The 19,380-nt window shown below is 52.1% G+C and overlaps 9 protein-coding genes across 9 annotated transcripts; 5 read left to right on the top strand and 4 right to left on the bottom strand.

Annotated features, from left to right (window-relative positions):
• Positions 1-134: 134 nt before the first annotated feature.
• Positions 135-672, bottom strand: BJY04DRAFT_217682 (uncharacterized protein; the record flags this gene model as incomplete). Its single annotated transcript, XM_073716111.1, has 2 exons — positions 135-578; positions 637-672. 2 exons carry the CDS (start codon positions 670-672, stop codon positions 135-137), a joined length of 480 nt encoding a protein of 159 aa, XP_073571799.1.
• A 671-nt stretch (positions 673-1,343) lies between these two features.
• On the bottom strand, positions 1,344-2,288 carry BJY04DRAFT_227460 (oxidoreductase, short chain dehydrogenase/reductase family; the record flags this gene model as incomplete). The annotated part of the gene is made up of 1 exon (XM_073718630.1): positions 1,344-2,288. Exon 1 carries the CDS (start codon positions 2,247-2,249, stop codon positions 1,344-1,346), a length of 906 nt encoding a protein of 301 aa, XP_073571798.1. The 5' UTR covers positions 2,250-2,288.
• Positions 2,289-3,671: 1,383 nt separating this feature from the next.
• Positions 3,672-5,306, top strand: BJY04DRAFT_207174 (putative MFS phospholipid transporter (Git1); the record flags this gene model as incomplete). The annotated part of the gene is made up of 5 exons (XM_073713824.1): positions 3,672-3,830; positions 3,875-4,473; positions 4,520-4,538; positions 4,589-4,899; positions 4,949-5,306. 5 exons carry the CDS (start codon positions 3,672-3,674, stop codon positions 5,304-5,306), a joined length of 1,446 nt encoding a protein of 481 aa, XP_073571797.1.
• A 224-nt stretch (positions 5,307-5,530) lies between these two features.
• On the top strand, positions 5,531-7,284 carry BJY04DRAFT_52229 (Zn(II)2Cys6 transcription factor). Its single transcript, XM_073720560.1, has 2 exons — positions 5,531-5,818; positions 5,870-7,284. The coding sequence occupies exons 1-2, from the start codon at positions 5,754-5,756 to the stop codon at positions 7,248-7,250; spliced, it is 1,446 nt and encodes a 481-aa protein (XP_073571796.1). The 5' UTR covers positions 5,531-5,753; the 3' UTR covers positions 7,251-7,284.
• A 650-nt stretch (positions 7,285-7,934) lies between these two features.
• BJY04DRAFT_227457 (FAD-binding oxidoreductase) lies at positions 7,935-9,339 on the top strand (the record flags this gene model as incomplete). Its single annotated transcript, XM_073718629.1, has 3 exons — positions 7,935-8,546; positions 8,597-9,187; positions 9,232-9,339. 3 exons carry the CDS (start codon positions 7,935-7,937, stop codon positions 9,337-9,339), a joined length of 1,311 nt encoding a protein of 436 aa, XP_073571795.1.
• Positions 9,340-10,058: 719 nt separating this feature from the next.
• BJY04DRAFT_227456 (sugar porter family MFS transporter) lies at positions 10,059-11,923 on the top strand (the record flags this gene model as incomplete). Its single annotated transcript, XM_073718628.1, has 6 exons — positions 10,059-10,161; positions 10,210-10,448; positions 10,508-10,612; positions 10,665-11,134; positions 11,186-11,504; positions 11,582-11,923. 6 exons carry the CDS (start codon positions 10,059-10,061, stop codon positions 11,921-11,923), a joined length of 1,578 nt encoding a protein of 525 aa, XP_073571794.1.
• A 562-nt stretch (positions 11,924-12,485) lies between these two features.
• On the bottom strand, positions 12,486-15,061 carry BJY04DRAFT_227454 (IQ calmodulin-binding motif protein; the record flags this gene model as incomplete). The annotated part of the gene is made up of 6 exons (XM_073718627.1): positions 14,378-15,061; positions 14,011-14,316; positions 13,459-13,966; positions 13,283-13,414; positions 12,846-13,238; positions 12,486-12,760 (listed from the first exon to the last, which is right to left on the bottom strand). The coding sequence occupies exons 1-6, from the start codon at positions 14,726-14,728 to the stop codon at positions 12,486-12,488; spliced, it is 1,965 nt and encodes a 654-aa protein (XP_073571793.1). The 5' UTR covers positions 14,729-15,061.
• An 81-nt stretch (positions 15,062-15,142) lies between these two features.
• On the bottom strand, positions 15,143-16,895 carry BJY04DRAFT_217675 (general substrate transporter; the record flags this gene model as incomplete). Its single annotated transcript, XM_073716110.1, has 5 exons — positions 15,143-15,455; positions 15,506-15,748; positions 15,795-16,356; positions 16,406-16,603; positions 16,658-16,895. 5 exons carry the CDS (start codon positions 16,893-16,895, stop codon positions 15,143-15,145), a joined length of 1,554 nt encoding a protein of 517 aa, XP_073571792.1.
• A 375-nt stretch (positions 16,896-17,270) lies between these two features.
• On the top strand, positions 17,271-19,206 carry BJY04DRAFT_227450 (alkaline-phosphatase-like protein). The gene has a single exon (XM_073718626.1). The coding sequence runs from the start codon at positions 17,338-17,340 to the stop codon at positions 18,913-18,915; it is 1,578 nt and encodes a 525-aa protein (XP_073571791.1). The 5' UTR covers positions 17,271-17,337; the 3' UTR covers positions 18,916-19,206.
• Positions 19,207-19,380: the final 174 nt, after the last annotated feature.

The raw sequence follows: 19,380 nt of genomic DNA, 5'->3' as shown, positions 1-19,380 counted from the left end.
AGCATACAAGCACACACCAGACCCGTTGCAGCTGGCTACCCATCATCCTCCGACACAACTTTTACTAACAGTAATCCATCCAAAACCCCTTTTGAACACCCAAAATAACCACTCCCCCCTCACCTCTTATCACCTCACACATCCTCCATCCCCCCCTCATCATGCCCCAACCACCCATCCCCCCCCTCCGCCAGCGGACTCCTCACACTCTCAAACGTCGAACTCGAGCACCGCCTCCCCCTATTCATTCCCATCCCCTCCCCACCAAAAACCCTATTCGCATCCGGCTGCACATTACAGTCCGTCGGAACAGGCGCATACGGCCGCGAAATACTCTCCCGAAGCGGATGATCTGTCCCCGTCTCAACACTCCCGTCTGCAGTATGATTATGGCTCGAGGCTGACTGTGACTGCGACTGCGTAGAGGAGAGCGGGAAGTCGCCCGAGTCGAAGTACTTGCGGCCCTGGTGCTTGATGAGGGTTTTCATGCGCGGTGGGATGCCGTATTTTGTTGGCGCTGGCGTGGGTTCGTGCTGGGTGGGGAGGGTTTTGGGGGGTGCGGGCTGGATGGAGACAATCTTAGCTTGTGTAGATGTAGGTGGCTTTTGGTGGTGGGGTGGTGCTGAGGGTGCGTACTAAGGTTGGAGGGGGTTTGTGCTGGTTTGGATCCATGATCGATGCAGCTTCTGTGCAGTCTAGTAGAAGTTAGGGTGTACTAGATATCGAGGTATGGATGGCGGATAGTCATCAATACAGAGCGAAGGCGAAGAACATTTGCTGAAGGGGAATTTAAGAGACGGATAATAAATAATAATAAGATCGTCAGGAGGCTCCATTGTCTACCACGTCATTTTGATCTCCCACATGGTTCACTTGGTTGCGGTCCATACGCGTTTAAGCCACCCTCTTTGCTGGGGAGCCCTATGTCCAGAAGCAACTAGATTTTCATCTAAAAAACTGGGTTTGGGATTTCAAACAAGACATAGATATTGATAGTTAAGTCCATTTGGTCTGGATAATTCCTTTTGTTTGTTTATGGTAACGACAATGACTCCTGAATGTGGTCCGGTTTGACGCTTTGATGCGTCCGTGGAAGATGTATACAGCTACCGGGGAACGGATGTTGACATCACCACTGCTTTGGGGTCATCTTGTGACAGCAATCTAATTATGGATTTAATTTCCTAGTCCACTCTGCTGTCACATTCAGCCCGTGGATCAGCCGTTGAATTGAACCTATATTCGTCGATGCTAACGGTGTGGGTAAGGCTTTATTCCTTCCCTAGTCTATTACAATTCATCACATCAAATCCTTTAACCACATTCTTGAACTCAATAACCATTTAAAAAACAACACCACCCCCATCTACAACCAAATCTGCCCCATTAATATACGCCCCGCCCTCCCTAGAGCAAAGCAACACCACCGCCCCCGCCAACTCCCTCGGACTCCCCATCCTCCCAAACGGGTTCCTCTCCGCCCAGATCCTCCGATGCTCCTCCAGCCCATTCCCCTCATTCAGAATCGTATCCATATACCCGGGCGAAATACTATTCGTCCGAATCCCATACCGCGCCCACTCTGCCGCCAGGCTATTCTTCATCATGATCAACCCTGTCTTGCTCACGTTGTACGCGACTTGCGGCTGCGGGTAGTTGACTCGGTGTGCGGAGATGGACGCAATAAACACGATGGACCCGCCTGTTCCTTGCGCGACCATTTGTCTGGCCGCGGCCTGCGCGCAGATGAAGCTGCCGGTGGTGTTGACGTCGAGGACTTTGCGGAAGGCGGAGACGGGTAGGGTTAATGCGTCTGCGCAACCGACTATCCCCGCGAAGTTAAGCAGGATGTCGACTGAGCCGAGGAGTTCGGCAGTCTTTGTGAAGAGCGCATCGATGGCGACTTCATCCGTGATGTCTGCTTTCTCGGCGTAGATCTTTGCGGTTGGGAATCTGCTCCGCAGAGCGGTGATCTCTGTTTCCGAGGTTGCTGGGTTCATGTCGAGGATCATTAGTCCTGAGAGGCCGTGCTCAAGGAGGGCGCTGCAGGCTTGGAGGCCGAGAATTCCGGCGCCGCCGGTGACGACTGCATTTCCGGTTATGGAGAAGCGGGATTGTGCTGCTTCTTGCGGGGTGGCTGTTGTGGAGGATGGTAAGGGCGCGGTCATGGAGGTGGCGCTGCCGGTGCTGAGGAGCATGGAGGGGACTTGCCGCTTTGTGAGGGCTTCGCGGGCGGACTCTGAGGCCATTTTGGTTGTTGTTGAATGTGATTCCACAGTGTAAAGAAGATGCAGAGGTGTAGAGGTGTATAGTTGAGGAGAGTGGGGTATTTATCGGACGGAGCTGTTCCCCGCACAGCTGGATCGGACACCCTCGTCCGACAGTTCGGGTCGGTGTCGTCCGTTCGGGGGACAAGGGCCGCTGCAGTAGTTGACTGATAAATAACATAAGAAATACGTAATTTGTGAGTAAAGATCTGGTTACTTCATAGTCCTGCTCACTTGACTACAGTTCAGCTAGCCCTAAATACCAGAAAAAACCCACTTACTCCGCCCTCTCCCCTTTGCCGTCCCCATACTCCACTGCTCGTGCCGAGGCTTAGCTTCCTGCAGGCGGCGGAGAGGACGAGAGGGACGCCGGTAGATCTTGGAAGACCAGAGAGAGAAAGGAGGTGGAGAGGCAGCAGCGGCTTCCCGAAGAGCCCGAGTGTCATGAGGGCAGAATGGGGTTATTCCCATCGCGAGGAAGGATAGCGCGGCCATGCAGGAGCTGCCTAAGATGGGTGTATAATCCATTTGCATAGACCATGCTGTCACTGATGCCAGTATAGTTCATTGTTTGCGACAGGACGGGTCCATTCCGGCCATGAGGAACAAGCCGGTCGAGTTCGAAACCAGTGAAACGCCTATGAGCTGCGGCAGAGAGTTTAACAGCGCGACAATCCGTGTCCAGCGTAGTTTTCAGCCGTTGAAAGTATCTGCAAACGTATATTTTCAACATTCCGATGCGCTTAGCAGGGGATGGGAGCTTCATGCGGGTTAGAGCTCTTTCGGCTGCGATGGGGATGAGGGGGGGGATGAGTATGGTGCATGAAGTTGGAAGGGGTTTGAAGGCAGCTGGAAAACCAAGCCTTTGTAGGAGTAGGAGGACCAGTTGAGACCATACCTATGCCGTCTCTAGTGGGTGGAGGTGGAGTTGGTGGAAATGTCATTCTAGGGAAGCGGACTGGAATGATAATAGTTAGTGCTCGAGTTTATATACGGCAAGATGACTTTGAGGTAAAGATGAAAATTAATTAGAGACCTCGGAAGATGTGCCGGACAGCTGGAGGACGAATGCAATGGGGCGGAAATCAACTCACTTTCAGTCCACTTCCTGCGAGGGGGCACGTGTCTCTCTCTTCCATCTTCACTTGGCAACAGGTCAAGCTTCGACAAGCTCTCTTGGCTTTGCTTTCATCCATCATGCAGGTTCATCAACTGCGAGGGACTATCTCTCCGATATGTCTAAGGTAAGGTTACTTCTTATCTTTGCCCCATGCTGCTTTGCCTCTTACGTCGCTAGCCCGACTGCTCCTCTCTTTCTGACTCTTTCCCCTCTCTTCTTCCACCGTTTTTCTATTTTTTTTTTCTCCCTTCTTCTCCTCCTGCCTTGGAAAAATCTGTATTGTCATGGCTAAAGACGAAGAAAAGGTTGTCGTGGGCGAGGACACCCCTCCTTCCCCGGACGTCGTCGCCTCCCTTGAAGACACCACCAAATCTCGCTGGGAGCGCAGTTGGCCCACCATCGCCTGTGGCGCTGGTCTCTTCTCCGATGGCTATCTCAACGGAGTGCGCATACCTTTTCTTACTCTCCTTCACTACTAACTCTCCAGGTCATCGGCTCCGTCAACACAATGCTGGGCATCATCTACGCCGACGCCTACACCAAGTCTTCTGCTAGCAAAAATGTCTCCTCCATCGCTTTCGCCGGTACCGTCGTTGGTATGCTCTTTTTCGGCGTGCTGAGCGACCACTGGTCCCGCAAGGGCTCGCTTTTAACCTCAACAATCGTTCTCATTCTCTTCGCCATCATGTGTACTGGCGCCTATGGCTACCACGGAAGCATCTACGGTCTCTTTTCTGCTCTTGCCGCCTATCGCTTCTTCCTCGGTATAGGCATCGGCGGAGAATATCCCGCTGGGTCTGTTGCAGCGGCAGAGAGCAGCGGCGAATTGAAGAGAGGGCACCGCAACCGGTGGTTCATCATGTTCACCAACCTGCAGATCGACTTCGGGTTTGTTGTCTCCGCGTTTACCCCCATGGTCCTGGTTTTGATATTCTCTGAGAACCATCTGCGCGCTGCCTGGCGTGTCGCTTTGGGTTTGGGAATCATCCCTCCCCTCAGTCTCATATATCTCCGGCTAAAGTTGAACGAGCCCGAGGAGTTCAATCGCGAGAGAATGACCAAGTTCCCTTACTTGTTGATCATCAAGTGAGTCGCCTAATATCCCTTGCAGCATCAGTATTGACTTGACTAGGTTCTACTGGAAGCGCCTTGTGAGTTAAGACTGGCTGACCCACTTACGACTCACCTAATATAACCCTAGTTTGTCGTCTCCCTGATCTGGTTCATCTACGACTTCTCCGCCTACTCCTTCAGCACCTACTCCTCCGCCTGGCTCGCCATCATCCTCGGCGACGAATACCCCCTCTGGAAATCTTTCGGCTGGAACACCGTGATAAACCTCTTCTACATCCCCGGCTCAGTAGCAGGAGCATTCGCCAGCGACTGGCTTGGACCACGTAAGACCCTCGCCATCGGCGTCGGTCTGCAAGGAGTGATAGGCTTCATCATGTCCGGATGCTACGAGTACCTCAACACTGCGAAGAACGTAGCTGCCTTCGTAGTCGTCTACGGGTTTGTTTCTGCCACCCCAACCAACCTTGTCCCAACTAACAAAAGGCAGTATTTTCCTCGCGCTCGGCGAATTTGGTCCCGGCGACAACATCGGCCTCTGCGCCGCCAAAACCTCGGCAACCTCCATCCGTGGACAATACTACGGGATTGCAGCAGCAATGGGGAAGGTGGGTGCATTTGTCGGGACATATGTTTTCCCAATCATCCAGGATAACGCCCCCAATGCGATTCGGCGAGGACAGGACCCATTCTTTGTGAGTAGTTCGCTGTGTATTTTGTCGGCGGTGCTGGCGGTATTCTGTCTCCCGCATATTGGACAGGATACGATCACGGATGAGGATAGAAAGTTCAGGAAATATTTGGAGGAGAATGGGTATGATGTTGGGAGTTTAGGCAATCATGAGTGAATCTATTTCAGGGGTGCCAAGAGAGGCTGTTTGGGGGCTGCTCCTGCCGTCTTGACCTTAACCCCTCTGCAAATTTGGCCTTCCCAAGTTCTTCTCTCCCCCCGAGTCGGTCTTTCTTTTTCTCTATTCCATAGTGATGGCTCATTAAATTTATCTACTTCGTACCGATACCTCTTATCTGGTGATTATCCATCACGGTCTTCCAGTACACTGAGCTTTTCAAGATCCAGGACCTTGGCCTAGTCGCCGTGGCTGTGCTAATAATTAGGCCTCGATTTTTGGACTTCCCCAAGGTGAATCACCCGTGCCATAGATATATAATAGGGTCAATTCCCATCGTTCACATCATTTGGCTTCAAATTCTTCCAACAGTGGTCATGTCGCCGGCTGGAGGCGACGCAGTGGAGCGCGTTTTCCCCTCTCCTTGACACAAAGTCCTTTGACGCAATGCCGACACGGCCACGGCGCAGAAACTTCAAGAGCCGATCGCTGACGGGCTGTCGAACATGCCGGTAAGAATAAAAGTCTCGGGTTTTGCAAGTTGTCTTGACTGACAATTATAGCGCCCGGCATACGAAATGCGACGAATCGCCCGGAGCGTGCAACAACTGCGTCTCCACAGGCCGCAAATGCGACGGCTACGACCTGTCTCGACTGCCAGTCAATTCAATACGCCCGGTGGCCATATCGCGACTGGGGTGGCTGACAACTCCTGACGAGATGCGCTCTTTGTCATATTTTGAGCATTGCTCAATTCCGAGCTTGTTGGCTTTTTTCGACTCCCCACTCTGGCAGAAACTAGCTCTGCAGATGAGCCATCTTGACCGGGCAGTCTATCATGCTGCCATTACACTGGGCGCCATCCACGAGGACTCTTGCAAGAACCAGATGCGCTTGACTGGGGAGGATCTCAGCGCACCACGCCACTGGTTTGCGGCCGAGCAGGCCTCGCGCTCCTTTGCAATCCTAAGCCGACGCAGGGCCTCGCGCGATCCCCAGCTGCGGGAAGTCGTGCTATTATGCTGCCTGCTCTTTATCCTCTCCGAGTCCCTTCTAGGGCAATATGATCGTGCTTTGCAGCACCTTCGAGGTGGGCTTCGTGTCATAGGGGAGGATTTGCATCATGTGTCGCCCTTGGACCGTTATTTGGTGGAGACATTCCGAAGGCTCGATGTCGAATTCGCCCAATTTGGCCAGGGGCAACCGTTTCTCTTTGACTTAGTGTTGGAAGATGATATTCCCAGCCAGACCTTGCAATTACACAGTCCAGACGATGTGTATGATGTCGTGAGCCGCCTGGTGCACATCGACGTTCCTTTTCTTGGCCTGGCCTGGTCGCTTTCCCCCGCCGAGATCCTTGCAGATTATGACAATCTGTACCGCCGGCAAGAACTCATTCTCTCTTTCGCTTATAGCATCGAAGCAGAGATTCAGTCATTCTATAGCCGCTCAGTTCACCAGCTGAGTTACAACGAGCGACGCAGGGTGGAGCTATCTTTACTCACTTGCCTTGCTCAGATTGTCGCTAATAAGACCTGCTTATTCGGCGGGCTGGTGCCTCTCGACCTGACAACAGGGTTCGTGGATGTCTTGGAGTACTATGAGTCAATCATGGCTAGATATCCGGAACGTCCAACAATCACTCTTGACAAAGGGGTTATTCCAACTCTATGGATGGTTGCGTCCAAATGCCCGGATTACTCAGTCCGGCTGCGAGCAATTAATGCTCTGCTGGCATGGCCACACTGCGAGACACTCTGCAATTCAAACGTGGGAGCTTCCATGGCGTTGGAAAAGCTAAAGGCGGAATTAAGGGCAGATGATCAGAGTCTCTCGAGTCTGCCTCTCACTAGGGAGTCACGCGAAGAACTGAGCCATCATCTGAAGAAGCACTTTGAGTACCACGCAGTATGCTGCGAGTTGGTCAACAGTCCGCGCTGCTGAATTTTTCGAGGGGCGACTCGCTGTTTCCAGAGAGGATATGAGCTCTAGCATAACCACTTAGAGACATTTAGTGTATCATGAGTCCTACATTGAAAGAAAGATTTAGCATCGCTTGCTCGCCTGGCTTATCACGTACCCAATACCTGATGCAATGGCAGAGGATGTAGATTCCAGGGATAGTATAGCACAGGCGAACCCAAAGGCAATTGATACCAGTAAATCTGCCGAGCATGTTCTAAGGCACAGTTATCTGCTGACTCTTAAGTAATTGCACGACTAGGTGTTTACGAAATCCATGGCCCTGGCTTACTGCAGTTAGGGCTCCGCAACGCATACGCATACGCCAATACGGAAAGCTTCGACGAAGATCTTGTCAAAGAGCCCAATAGCAGCCCAGAGCAGAAAACATTCTTTGTCGAGCAAGCAGTAACCACCCTGGCAAATCAGACTTTGGCCTGGCACTCGCAACGCGCTCAAGTAGGCTACTCCGCATCCAGCTAAACGCCGCGCTGCCTGGGCTTGTCATACGTCTTCAGCGGCCGCTCGGAGTTCCGGTAGTAGTAGTTGATTATAACTTGATCTCGTTTCCTTGCTCTTACCTTTATTTCAACTAGCCTCAAGTCTCCCAGACAGAAAAGAAAGCCAACAGCCCTCTACTTCTAACCCTAACCAAACAACGCAACCATGGAGCTCCTCAACGCCTTCGCAGCCCAACACCCGCACATCGAATACATCACGCCCTCCTCCCCAACCTTCAATCCACTACGCCAACTCTTCTCACACCCAGAGATTACCCCCTCGGTCATCATCCGCCCGCCCTCAATCCCCGACGTCGCCACCGTCGTCTCCTTCCTCGCACGCACCAGAATCCCCTTCACGGTCCGCGCCGGCGGGCACGACATGCACGGCCGGTCAACGAGGAATGACACCGTCGTTCTCGACCTCCGACTGATCAACCACGTTGAGATAGACAAGGAGTCCTCGACAGCGAGAGTGGGCGGGGGTACACTGATATCAAAACTCATCCCGGCGCTGCAAGCAGACGGGTACGTGACGCCTGTCGGGTCGATTTCGCATGTTGGGTATGTTGGGTGGGCGATGTATGGCGGGTATGGGGCTTACAGTGCGCGGTTTGGGCTCGGGGTTGATCAGATTGTGGGTGCGCGGGTTGTGACTGCGGATGGGGAGGTGGTGGATGCTGATCAGGATGGGGAGTTGTTGAGGGGGGTTAAGGGGGCCGGGGGTGCGTTTGGGGTTGTGGTGGAGGTGACGACGAGGGTTTATAAGCTTGAGAAGGTATGTTAGCAGTATTCTTGTTGTGGGTATCATGGAGACTGACTGGGTAGATTCTCGCTGGGGTGGTGATGTACAAGTCGGAGGATCTGGGGGGTGTGATTCGACAGTATAACCGGGGGTATCGGGCCCTGGCGGACGAGGGACTGCCGGCGGCGCTGAGTGTTCATCAGTGTGTGATTCCGAGCCCGGCGCCGACATTTGCGCTGCTCTTCGTCTGGGCGTCGGAGGATACGCAGACTGGGGAGAAGTGGCTGGAAAGGATTGGTGGTCTGGCACCGTTGCTGGCTTCGACGGTCAAACCGACTACTCCGCAGGGTTATTTGGATGAAGTGGACAGCATGATTTCGATGACTAGTAATGGCCGCATGTACTCGATCAGCACCAGGCAGATTACTGACGAGGTGGGCGAGATTATTGCGCACTATATGAAGAACATCCCGTCCGATCCACATATCATCTTCGATGCTCACCAGCTGCGACGCGACTCGCCGTCTGCGCAGCCGACTCCCGGTTCGGTCTTCAATGCGAGAGAAGAACACTACATGTATGAGATTACGGCGATTGTACAAGACAGGAACAATCTAAAGGCGGCGTTGGCTTGGGGAGGGAGTTCCAAGAGGCGCTGCAGAAGACGGATGCGAGTAATATTCTGGATGCGTCGTATGTTTCGTTCCTGACGCCAGAGGAGTTTGACCATGAGAAGGTGTATGGAGGGGATCTTCCGTTCTTGAGGGAGTTGAAGAGGAGGCTTGATCCGGAGAATGTTTTCAGCGCGGCGATTTCGTATCTGTGAGTGATACCTCCAAGCCAACTTGTGGCAATAGCAGAAGTAGCCAAATTCTGGAGAGTGCGTGAGCTTCGGATTAGTCCGGTGGTAGACAAGGCGTGAATAGAGTATCAGCATGTATTCTCTCCTGGTCTGAACACTCGTAGAGGTGGAGGACAGGCCGCTCATGCTTTGAACGACTTGTTTGTGGGTAGCATATCTCGAATGGCTAAAAGCTAAAGCCAAGTGGCAGCCAATCACTAACTTGACTAGTCGTACAGAAAGAAAAAGACGAGATAATATAGTCGACGTAAAGGAGTGCAGAAGCGGACCTGTTCCACGCATTCTTCCTCTACTCTCCATTTGAATCAATCCTGCAGGAATCCTCGCCTCCTAAGTATAGCCACCCGAACAAAAGCCGACAGAGTCAGACCCTTGTTATCGGGCCAAGACCCGCACATCGTCTTGGCTGTCTTTGCACCGCTGCTGTAGCTGTCGTGACTGGCGCCAAGCAGCGGTGCCAACGCCGCCCATGCGTCTTCCAAGAGATTGAGTTACTGATGACCTGACGGATTCCTCATTTCTGTGGCCAACTGCGGGGGCTATCTTTGTGTTCTCTTATTGATGATATTGACAGCCCGGGGTTGCGGGGTAAACCCACCTGGTGGAGATGAGATAAAAAGCAACACAGCCTCCTCCACACTCGGCATACTCCTACTGTTTCAGCAGCTAGCCTATCCCTCACCATGGGCTTCAATCTCCATGCCGACAACAGCAGTGACCCGCCTGAGGTGCGGAACTGGAAGATCCATTTGATTGCTACCATTGCGAGCATGGGCGCCATTGCTAGTATGTGTCTTTGACATTCACAATTGCTTTTTCTAACAATTGTGCCAGTGGGATACGATACCAGCGTCATCGGCGGCACCATGGCCCTCCCTTCATTCCGACGAGACTTTGGTCTAATCTCCAGATCCGAGTCCGAGACCGACACTCTAGAAGGCAACATTGTTTCGACTTTCCAGGCTGGCTGCTTCTTTGGCTCGCTCCTTACCTTTCCCCTTGGTGAACGATTCGGCCGTCGAAAGGCGATCATCATGGCCATTTCGATCTTCTGTGTCGGTGGTAGTTTGATGGTGAACAGAACACTCTCCGTAATTCCAAAACTGCAGGAGACTAACGTTCTATGTGCAAGACCGCTGCTTCTGGCCATCTCGGTCTGATCTATGCTGGTCGCGCTATTGCAGGCTTCGGCATCGGAGCCGTCTCGCTTCAGGTCCCGGTGTACATCGCGGAAACAGTGAGAATGCCCTCTGTATACAAGATTCTGTTTTATTGCTGACTCTGTATAGTCACCTGCATCTATTCGTGGCCGACTGATCGGTATCTTCGAAATCTGCTCCCAAGGTGGTGGTATGCTCGGATTCTGGATCAACTACGCCATCAATCGCACCGTATCGGCAGAGAAGATGGCTCAGTGGCAGATTCCTCTGGGACTACAGCTTCTCCCTGGTGGTTTACTCCTGCTAGGAATCTTCTGGTGCCCCGAGTCTCCTCGATGGTATGCGAAGCAGGATCGCTGGGACGACGCCGAACGCACATTGTCCTCAATCCGCGCTCTCCCAAGAGACCACCCGTTCATTCAAGGAGAACTCCTCCAGATCCGCGAACAGCTTCAGTTTGATCTCCCGCCACGAGGCACAACCTACAGCCCATCATACTACGTCAAGCGCATGTGGCAGAAAGGAACCCGCAACCGAATCGCAATCGGTCTCTTGCTCATGGCTTTCCAGAATCTAACAGGCGTGAACATCATCACCTAGTACGTAGCTTCTCCATTAATCAAGCTGAGACAGCCCGCTGACAACTCCAGCTACTCCCCCCGCATTTTCGAGACCCTCGGAATCAACTCCACCGACACGAAGCTCTTCGCAACAGGCTTCTACGGCGTCGCCAAAACCGTCGGCATGATCATCTTCAGCGTCTGGCTCGTCGAGAAACTCGGCCGTCGCTCCGGTTTAATCCTCGGCGCTTTCATCGGCAGTTTACCTATGTGGTATATCGGCGGATACGTCTTCGAGCGCGACCCAACCCGCAACGCCGCAATGGGGAACACCGTCCAAGACGCATGGGGCTACATCGCCATGGTCTGCGTCTACCTCTACGGTCTGATCTACTGCGCTACGTGGCAGGTACGTCCATCCCTCTATTTCCCACAATACCTTAATTCCCTTTCCATCCAAACAACAACCCCCTAACCAAGCAATAGGGCATAACCTGGGTAATGTGCTCCGAGATCTTCCCGATCGACATCCGCATGCTGTGCGTGGCCATCACCACCGCCGACCAGTGGCTCTGGTCCTTCGTCATCTCCCGCACAACACCGTACATGATCACCTCGCTGGGCTACGGGACGTACTTCTTCTTCGCGTCGTTGATGATTGCCATGGGCTTCTGGTCTTATTTCTTCATTCCTGAGACCAAGGGCAAGACGCTGGAGGAGATGGATGCGTTGTTCGGCGCGCCGAGCAGTGTTGGTGGGATTGGGGTTGATCGGAAGGATGTTGGGGAGGGGAAGAGTGGGGAGATTGTTCATGCGGAGAGGGTATGATTTCCTCCACATGATCCATATCTTGGGGGATGCTCAGATTAAAGATATCAGGGGAGCGGCAGGGCCTAGGGCTTGGGGTGTGAGATTCATTGAGATTACCGGGGGGTGGGTTCTTGGGCTGGCAGTATATAGGAAGGACTTTGGGCGAGTTTGACGCTTTGTATATACGATCTTTACGTTCTTGGGTTTTCTCGAGCTTGGTCTTGAGGGTTGTTTTGCTGGTTAGGCCTGGATTGCTCGGCCGAGTTATATCTAATCTGGAGCTATCCACTGTATACCCCTTGAGGGGGTCAAACGGCAGTATAGGGCTAGTTAGGGATCAGAGGCGGGCTTCCTCGTGGATGAATAGTAATTCAAGTATACAGTTTATGCGAGTAACATCATCATCTATACAAAGTAGCGTAAGAGTTACATAGTAACGTCTATAGTAGTTCCGAAACCATATCATATCACATCATACATAAACCGTAACCCACCGCTATAAAACACAACATACAACATCAAGCCGCAGCTATACTATACGCTCTATACATTTTCCCACCGTATCACTGCTAAAGAAAGACTAAAACCCCCCGGTCCCTCTAACCCTCTGCACAGCCCCCACCGCCCCCCTCGCCCAGCTAAACCGCCCCGGGTCCATCCCCAACGCACCCTTCGCCATCTCCCCCGTCACCGGATCATGCCAGCATCCATCGCTGGGGTCCACAAGGCCGTATTTTGCGGTGTTCTGGTTCCGGTTTAACGCGCGGAGCCACGCGGAGCAGATTAGGGGGCTGTCGATGAGGATGTTGACTTCTTGGCTGTGGTAGTAGGATTGCGTGTCTAGGTTGCCGTTTCCTAGGGGTTGTTGTTAGTACACGTACTGAAATTGTGGGATTGAGGTCCAAGACGGCAGGGTGAGAAAGTGTATATGTATGCATACCCTGAATAGCAACCGTCTCATCCACAATCATAAGCTTAATATGGCAACTGCGTTTCTTGAATCGATTGTGTATCGGCTGCGTCTGGTCTTTCGCGACATAATTGTATACCCGCAGTCTCTTCTTCTCTTCGTCCGTCTCAAGCGAGGTGTAGAGCCGGTTTGAAATCATCTCGTTTGTCCCGTTTTGAAACGGGAGCAGTTCGCCCGCGTCGTTGTAGCCTAGGCATAGATAGCAAGTGACGGTTACGCCGCGGCGGACGGCGTTGAGCAGAGGTTCGAGGAGCGGCTCGGCGTTCATGTTGGGTGTTTGGATGAAGATTGAGCTGCTGGCGTGGTTGATTGCGGCGAGGAAGGCGGCGTTTTGCGGGACTATGGTGCTTGTGTGGTCGGGGGCTGGGCTTGTTAGATGGGATGCGGAGGGTTGAGAGGGCGCATACCTCCGTAGGGCTCGCGGTTTACGAGGGCCATTGGGACAGGGGTGTGTGGTGGGATGAGAATGTAGGGCTCCATTTGGTCTTCTTGATCTTCATTTGGTGTGTCTCCGGTTGTGGAGGCTTGATGGGTGTGGTCTGGCATTGTTAGCTTTGATAGAATCTAGGGCTCGGGAACATACTGAGTAGGCGTGTCACTGGGGCTGTTGGAGATTCTCCGTCTAAGGGGTTCAGTAATCCGTTCATCCTTCTCGTTTCACCCTTGATATCCACATCATAATGCTCATCTTCAATTGTGAGCTGCGGCAGGTTGGCACCATTCTCTTCATGGCCATTGACCTGAGCCTCAAAATTATAGAACGGCGCACCAGCTGCAGGAGAATTCAGCATCGGTAATGGCGGCTCCAGCGCTTTCCCCCATGATATCAGCGCCGTGTCGTACAGTGAATCCACAATCGGGCCTTGAACATGGATCATCATCTCCATGTTGTCGTTATCCTGGATATTACTGCTCTGCAGCAGGCCAATTCGCCGATCAACAATCATAAATTTAGCATGAAACGTCCCGAATATAGGCCGATGATAGTTGACGACCTGTAGATCGAGATGCGGAATCTCCTCTGAAGTCGGTAGTTGAACCTTTCCAGTCGCGTACTTTTTCTCATCGACATTGAGGCGATTTTCCCAGACCTGGCCATCAGCGATAAACCCGTTATCCGGGATTCTCGACATACCTGTCTCGCATCTCCCCGGTCATAGAGAATCTTCACAACGACCTTCTCCCCGCGCTTCCCTGCTCTCCGCGACAACTCCTTCAAGGCATTCGTGATGATCGTCGACGCATCAGAGTAAATCCAATAATTCGTAGCCAGAAACACTTCCTTTTCCGCGCGAACAATACAATTCGCCATATGCCGGCATACATCCGGCAGGGGAGCCACAACCGTCAACGGAAGTACGCCGTTACTCCCCATAAGCGGCGGCGAGACGACTCCACCCAGCGGATTCCGCTCCAATGCACAGAGCGCATCATGATAGATCTGTAAATCCTCAGTTCAATTTGGAATAAATTGAGATTGTAAAGAGAAAGAAGAGCCCTACCTTCAGAAACAACCTACTTGGCTCAGCACCCCCCCAATTCCCACACTCTTTCGCGCGTTGCAATTCATCCTTTTCAAGATCCTCTTCATCGCTTTTCGTCTCATCACTCTTCCCCGACCCCTTCCCCTCAAATAACTCTTTGAAGACTTTATAAGGACACTTTGCCGGGTCATCCGCTACTTCCGAACTCACCGTGCGACTAGCACGGCACAGATTGTAGACATGAGCGGAGACCATCTTTGGGAGTCTTTGTTTGCGACGCTTATGGAGCTTTGAGGAGCGCTTGAAAAGCATTAGAGAGAAAAAGACGACGATGCAGACGGCGGCATGGTAGGACTCGATGAATGGCATAGTTTGTTGATTCTTAAGGCTGATGGACTCGGGGTGTTTGTCGTATGCGATGGAGTCCGCTATGGGTATGGCCGCAGGCACATGACATCACTTTTTCTAGGCATCCATGTTCAACGCCAGGGTTGCGCTTTTTCGCTGCCGTCTGGTTTTTTTGGGGTGGAGATGATTGATTTATGGTATTGCTTATAACTTGTTTATTAGGTTCTTTAGAGCAGACACGCGTGTGGTTTGTGGAGTTTGTGGTATCTGGCACTGCGCTCCAGGGCTCTATACATTGCGTCTGTACGACTCATATCCACCGGTTATGGATTGTTACAGGAACAGAGTTCAGCTGGCTGGAAAGCAAACACTTATATTGCAACATGACGTAGCCCAAGCGTTCTCCCCGCGGATGAATCCAATCGGCTCCTCGGCTCAGCCCTTCACCACGTGGTTGGTAGCAATGGTTTCCAATCTTGGAGCTTCGATGTCATTGTGGCCTTTTTCTCTCGGTGCTCCCTCTTCTAACATCCCAGATGCATCTGTCTTGCCAAAGTCGCGCATTCGGACGCCGTTGTCAAACAACCACTCAACCTGCTCCAGCGTCTTACCTTTGCATTCCGGCACGCAGAAGAAGGTGAAAACCAGAGCCAAGAAAGCCACAGCGCCAAAGATGAATCCCACTTTACTACCCAGACCAACCTCATCGGGGAAGACGAGGTAGGGAACGGAGAAGTTGACTGCAAAGCTGCTGAGCTGTTAGCATCCGAATAAAACTTATGTTGGCGCTGTACGTACTTGAAGCAAACATTTACTGCAAATCCGAGGCGAGATGTATAGTCGCGCAGCCGCAGCGATGTGACCTCTGTGGTCACCACATATGTCATTGGACCCCAGCCGGTAGCGAAACCAACGCCAAAGATAACCATCAGCGATATTACCCCCTTCATCCGGGCCGTTGTAACAGGTTCGTTGACACCTAGACCACCCATGATAAGGAGGCCAGTCATCATAATCGCAGATGAGGTCATGAGGAGTTTTCTTGCCGGGTCAGTATACCGTCAATGATAGTCGGAGTAACACGTACCTTCTTCCTACTTTGTCCGATATCGACAACATGCAGATCATCACGAAGGATGAGATACAGCTAGTCATCAAGGTGAAAAGCTGCGGGTTGAAGATTCTCAGAGAGCGGACATAAACTCCACCGTACTGTGATGTAAACGCCTGCCCAGTCGCCTGCTGGAAGAAGTTGACCAAGACAACAATAACTGTGCGCTTGAGGTTCTTCCTCTGAAACAGTTCAAAGAAATTGCCCTGTTCCACCTGGTTCTCGAGAGCAAATTCTAACTCCTTGAATTCCTCGCCAATTTGTTCTTCCGTGAAAGCACCCTTGCGAAGCTTGTATAAGTTTGCCTTGGCTTCTTCTGCTCGGTTCTGTTGAAGTAACCATCTAGGAGATTCCGGGAGAAAGAAGATCGAGGCTGCGACGATAGAGGGAACTATGTAGAAAAGTCCAAGCGGTATGCGCCATGCCCGGTTGTTTTCAATGTGGCCGGTTCCGTAGCAAACGGCGTTAATGACAACGCCGCCTAGAGTAAGGCTCAGTTGGTATGACCCAACGATAAAACCGCGGACTGGGGCAGGGACTATGCTTGTAATTAGCCGGGCAATAATGGGCTGAACGATGTCTCCTACCAATCTCAGCCTGGAAGATTGGGACAACTGCAAGTTCCATGCCTACATAGACATAATTGAGAACCCGAGCAGCCATTATGTGGTCATTTGTCTGTGATGTGACGGTTATAGTAGCCGTGCCAAGAGCGTAAATGCTCATTATGAACATACACCAACGTCGACCGAAACGCGCTGAGATTAGACTTCCGATGATGACCCCTAGAAGAAAGAAAGTGTCAGACAATGTACTGCCTCAAGAGAAGGTCAACGTACCTGCCGCGAAGCCAATATAGTTTAGACTGTTGAAGAGAGACAGCCACCGAGAATCGAGCTCATAACTTCCGGTGTTGTCATTGTAGTCGCCGAAATGACGGGTAAAGGCTTCCATAGATTGGGTCGTTGCAAAGGCTTGATTGTCGAAGCCATAGTTGAACGTCGAGACGGCAACGACGAGAACAGAGAAGACGAGTGTCCGGTTGAAGTACCGGAACTTGTCAAACGTGAAGCCCATGGCGGTGCAAGAGATATTATCACTCCCAGAATTATGAATCAACCTCTCTTCAGCCCGGGTTCGAAGGTCGGACTGGACGTGTCTCTGGCCGACAGAACATGGAAGCCATAGGTATGGCTTAAATACATAATACCACTCTCCGTCCGGCGTGAAGGGTGATGTGATTTGGCCCACTCAAAGCACGAGGTACTTGATAGAGAACAGAACAGCCGATAAAAACCTGGGGAAGCTAAAACAGACGACTCAGAAAGGAGACCCATAGCGAGATCCGGGCTCTGTCGGGGTCTTCCCGGTGCTCCACCCCGGGTCGGTACGAAAATCGTCTGTCGGCTCCTGCTTAGCAGGACGGCTGTCGGCATCCTTCTTCGTTCTTCAAAAGACCAGACCTTGTCAGAGTCCATTTCAACTTGATAATGAATCCCATTCATCATCGATTCTCCAAATGGCGTCATATTCTCGCCCTCCTAAACCACTCCCGCTCAAGGTCTCATCTCCGAACGGAGGGAACCGGCCCAACTATGTGATTTTCATGCCGGATCAGCTGAGGTACGACTCGCTGGGGTGCACTACAGATGGCAAGGCCGGTATTAAGACCCCAAACATTGACGCGTTTCGACAACGGGCCACCCTATTCACCAATTGCTTCACCCAGGCGTCGGTGTGCTCGCAGTCCAGATGTAGCATGTTCACCGGTTGCTACCCTCATGTCAGCGGCCACCGCAGCCTCGAGAATCTGATCAAGCCTTGGGAACCAAACATCTTTCGCAGTATGAAGGAAAATGGCTATCACATCGCTTGTCTGGCGCCTCGGGGAGATACCTTCGCTCCAACAGTTACCGAGATGAGTGTGACCGAGTATGGCTTCTTGGAAACACCTGAGTTCACGCCCAAGTTTGTGGGAGGGAATAAACAGGCCATTGATGAAAATAGCGTCTGGGGTCGATTGTTCTACAAAGGTCTTCGCAACGCCAATGAGGCCCTAGATTACGACGAGGCGGTGGTTCGGTCAGCGCTGAAATGGCTCGAATGTCCGCCAGACGACAAACCATGGGTCCTGTTCATGCCTCTCCTTTTCCCGCACTGCCCCTTCCAGGTGGAGGAGCCTTATTTCTCCATGTACGATCGTTCTAAGATGAGCGGCGTTGTTTCAAAACCAGAGGACAAGTCGGGCTATGAGCCTCGGTATATGCAAACGATCCGGGAAAGATATGGAACAGACCGAGCCAACGACAAGATTTGGAAAGAGATCAAAGCCACTTATTATGGAATGATCAGTCGCTTAGATGATCAATTCGGTCGTATCGTGGAGAAGATTGACGACTTGGGGCTATGGAAGGATACAGTGACCATGTTCTTCACCGATCACGGCGAATATCTCGGAGATCACGGTCTCATCGAGAAATGGCCATCAGGACTATCAGAGACACTCGTACATGAGCCCTTGATTATAGGAGGCGCTGGGCTCCCGGAGGGCAAAACCGTCAATGCCATGACTGAGATGGTCGACTTCGTGCCCACGATGCTCGAACTCTCGGGCATCGGGGAGCACTTTCCTCATAACGGTAAATCATGGGTTCCAGTCCTCATTGACGGATTGACGGAGCACAAAAAATACGCTTTTTCGGAAGGCGGATTCCTGACGTCTGAGGAGCCTTTACTGGAACAGGCGCCGTACCCTTACGACATCAAGGCAGGCCTCCAGCACGAGGACACCACTCTCGTTGGGAAAGCAATATCGCTCAGAGATGAACACTATACATATATTTACCGCTTGTACGAGCCCGCGGAGTTGTATGACCGCGTCGCTGACGTCTACGAGATGCATAACCTTGCCGGGGTGCCTGAGCTTCGGGATCGGGTGGACAAGTACGAGAAAGAAGTTCTCAGATGGCTCATGGGTGGTAGTGACTTCTTGCCGTGGCAAAGAGACAACAGATTTCCCCAGGTAACTTTAAAGAGTCCAAAGGAACAGATGGAAGAGCGTCTTCGAAAAGCCGGTCGGATAGCGGAATTGAAGTGATACATATTCCTGTAGCAATTAACACGGATTGCCATACATCGCTCTACTAGGCCTTGGTCGCGCCAGAGCCTCAGGATTTAGGCAACAATATGTTGCAAACTGTACATGTTTCACCTAAATTCGAGGTTCAAATGCCCTGAATCGCAATTTCTGAGGCACAGAGCTGTACCTATTGTCTCGGGAGCTTTGGGTATTTCCTCAGGTCCCAGCCACCCACCATGTGATTGGGCCAATGGAAAGACTAACTGCCTCCGATGCGTTCATGTTGAGAGCTTGAGCAGTACTGCGCTGACCAAATTCCACCAGTTGTTGCCATCGTATCGGTCTCATTTTGCTAGCGTGCTGTCGCCATCACAGCGGGTTCTCACGCAAAGAGGGTCGGTCGGCTGCGCACCGGGTGCTGTCCGAGCCGGAGCAAAAGCAACGGTTGTTGCCGCCGACATCCGTTGCAGCCAGCCCCCTTTC

Source organism: Aspergillus karnatakaensis (genome assembly GCF_047715665.1).
Source record: "Aspergillus karnatakaensis strain CBS 102800 unplaced genomic scaffold BJY04scaffold_21, whole genome shotgun sequence".
Classification (NCBI taxonomy): domain Eukaryota; kingdom Fungi; phylum Ascomycota; class Eurotiomycetes; order Eurotiales; family Aspergillaceae; genus Aspergillus; species Aspergillus karnatakaensis.
The sequence above is the reverse complement of the archived record's forward strand: the minus strand, read 5'-3'. Positions and strand labels throughout refer to the sequence as shown.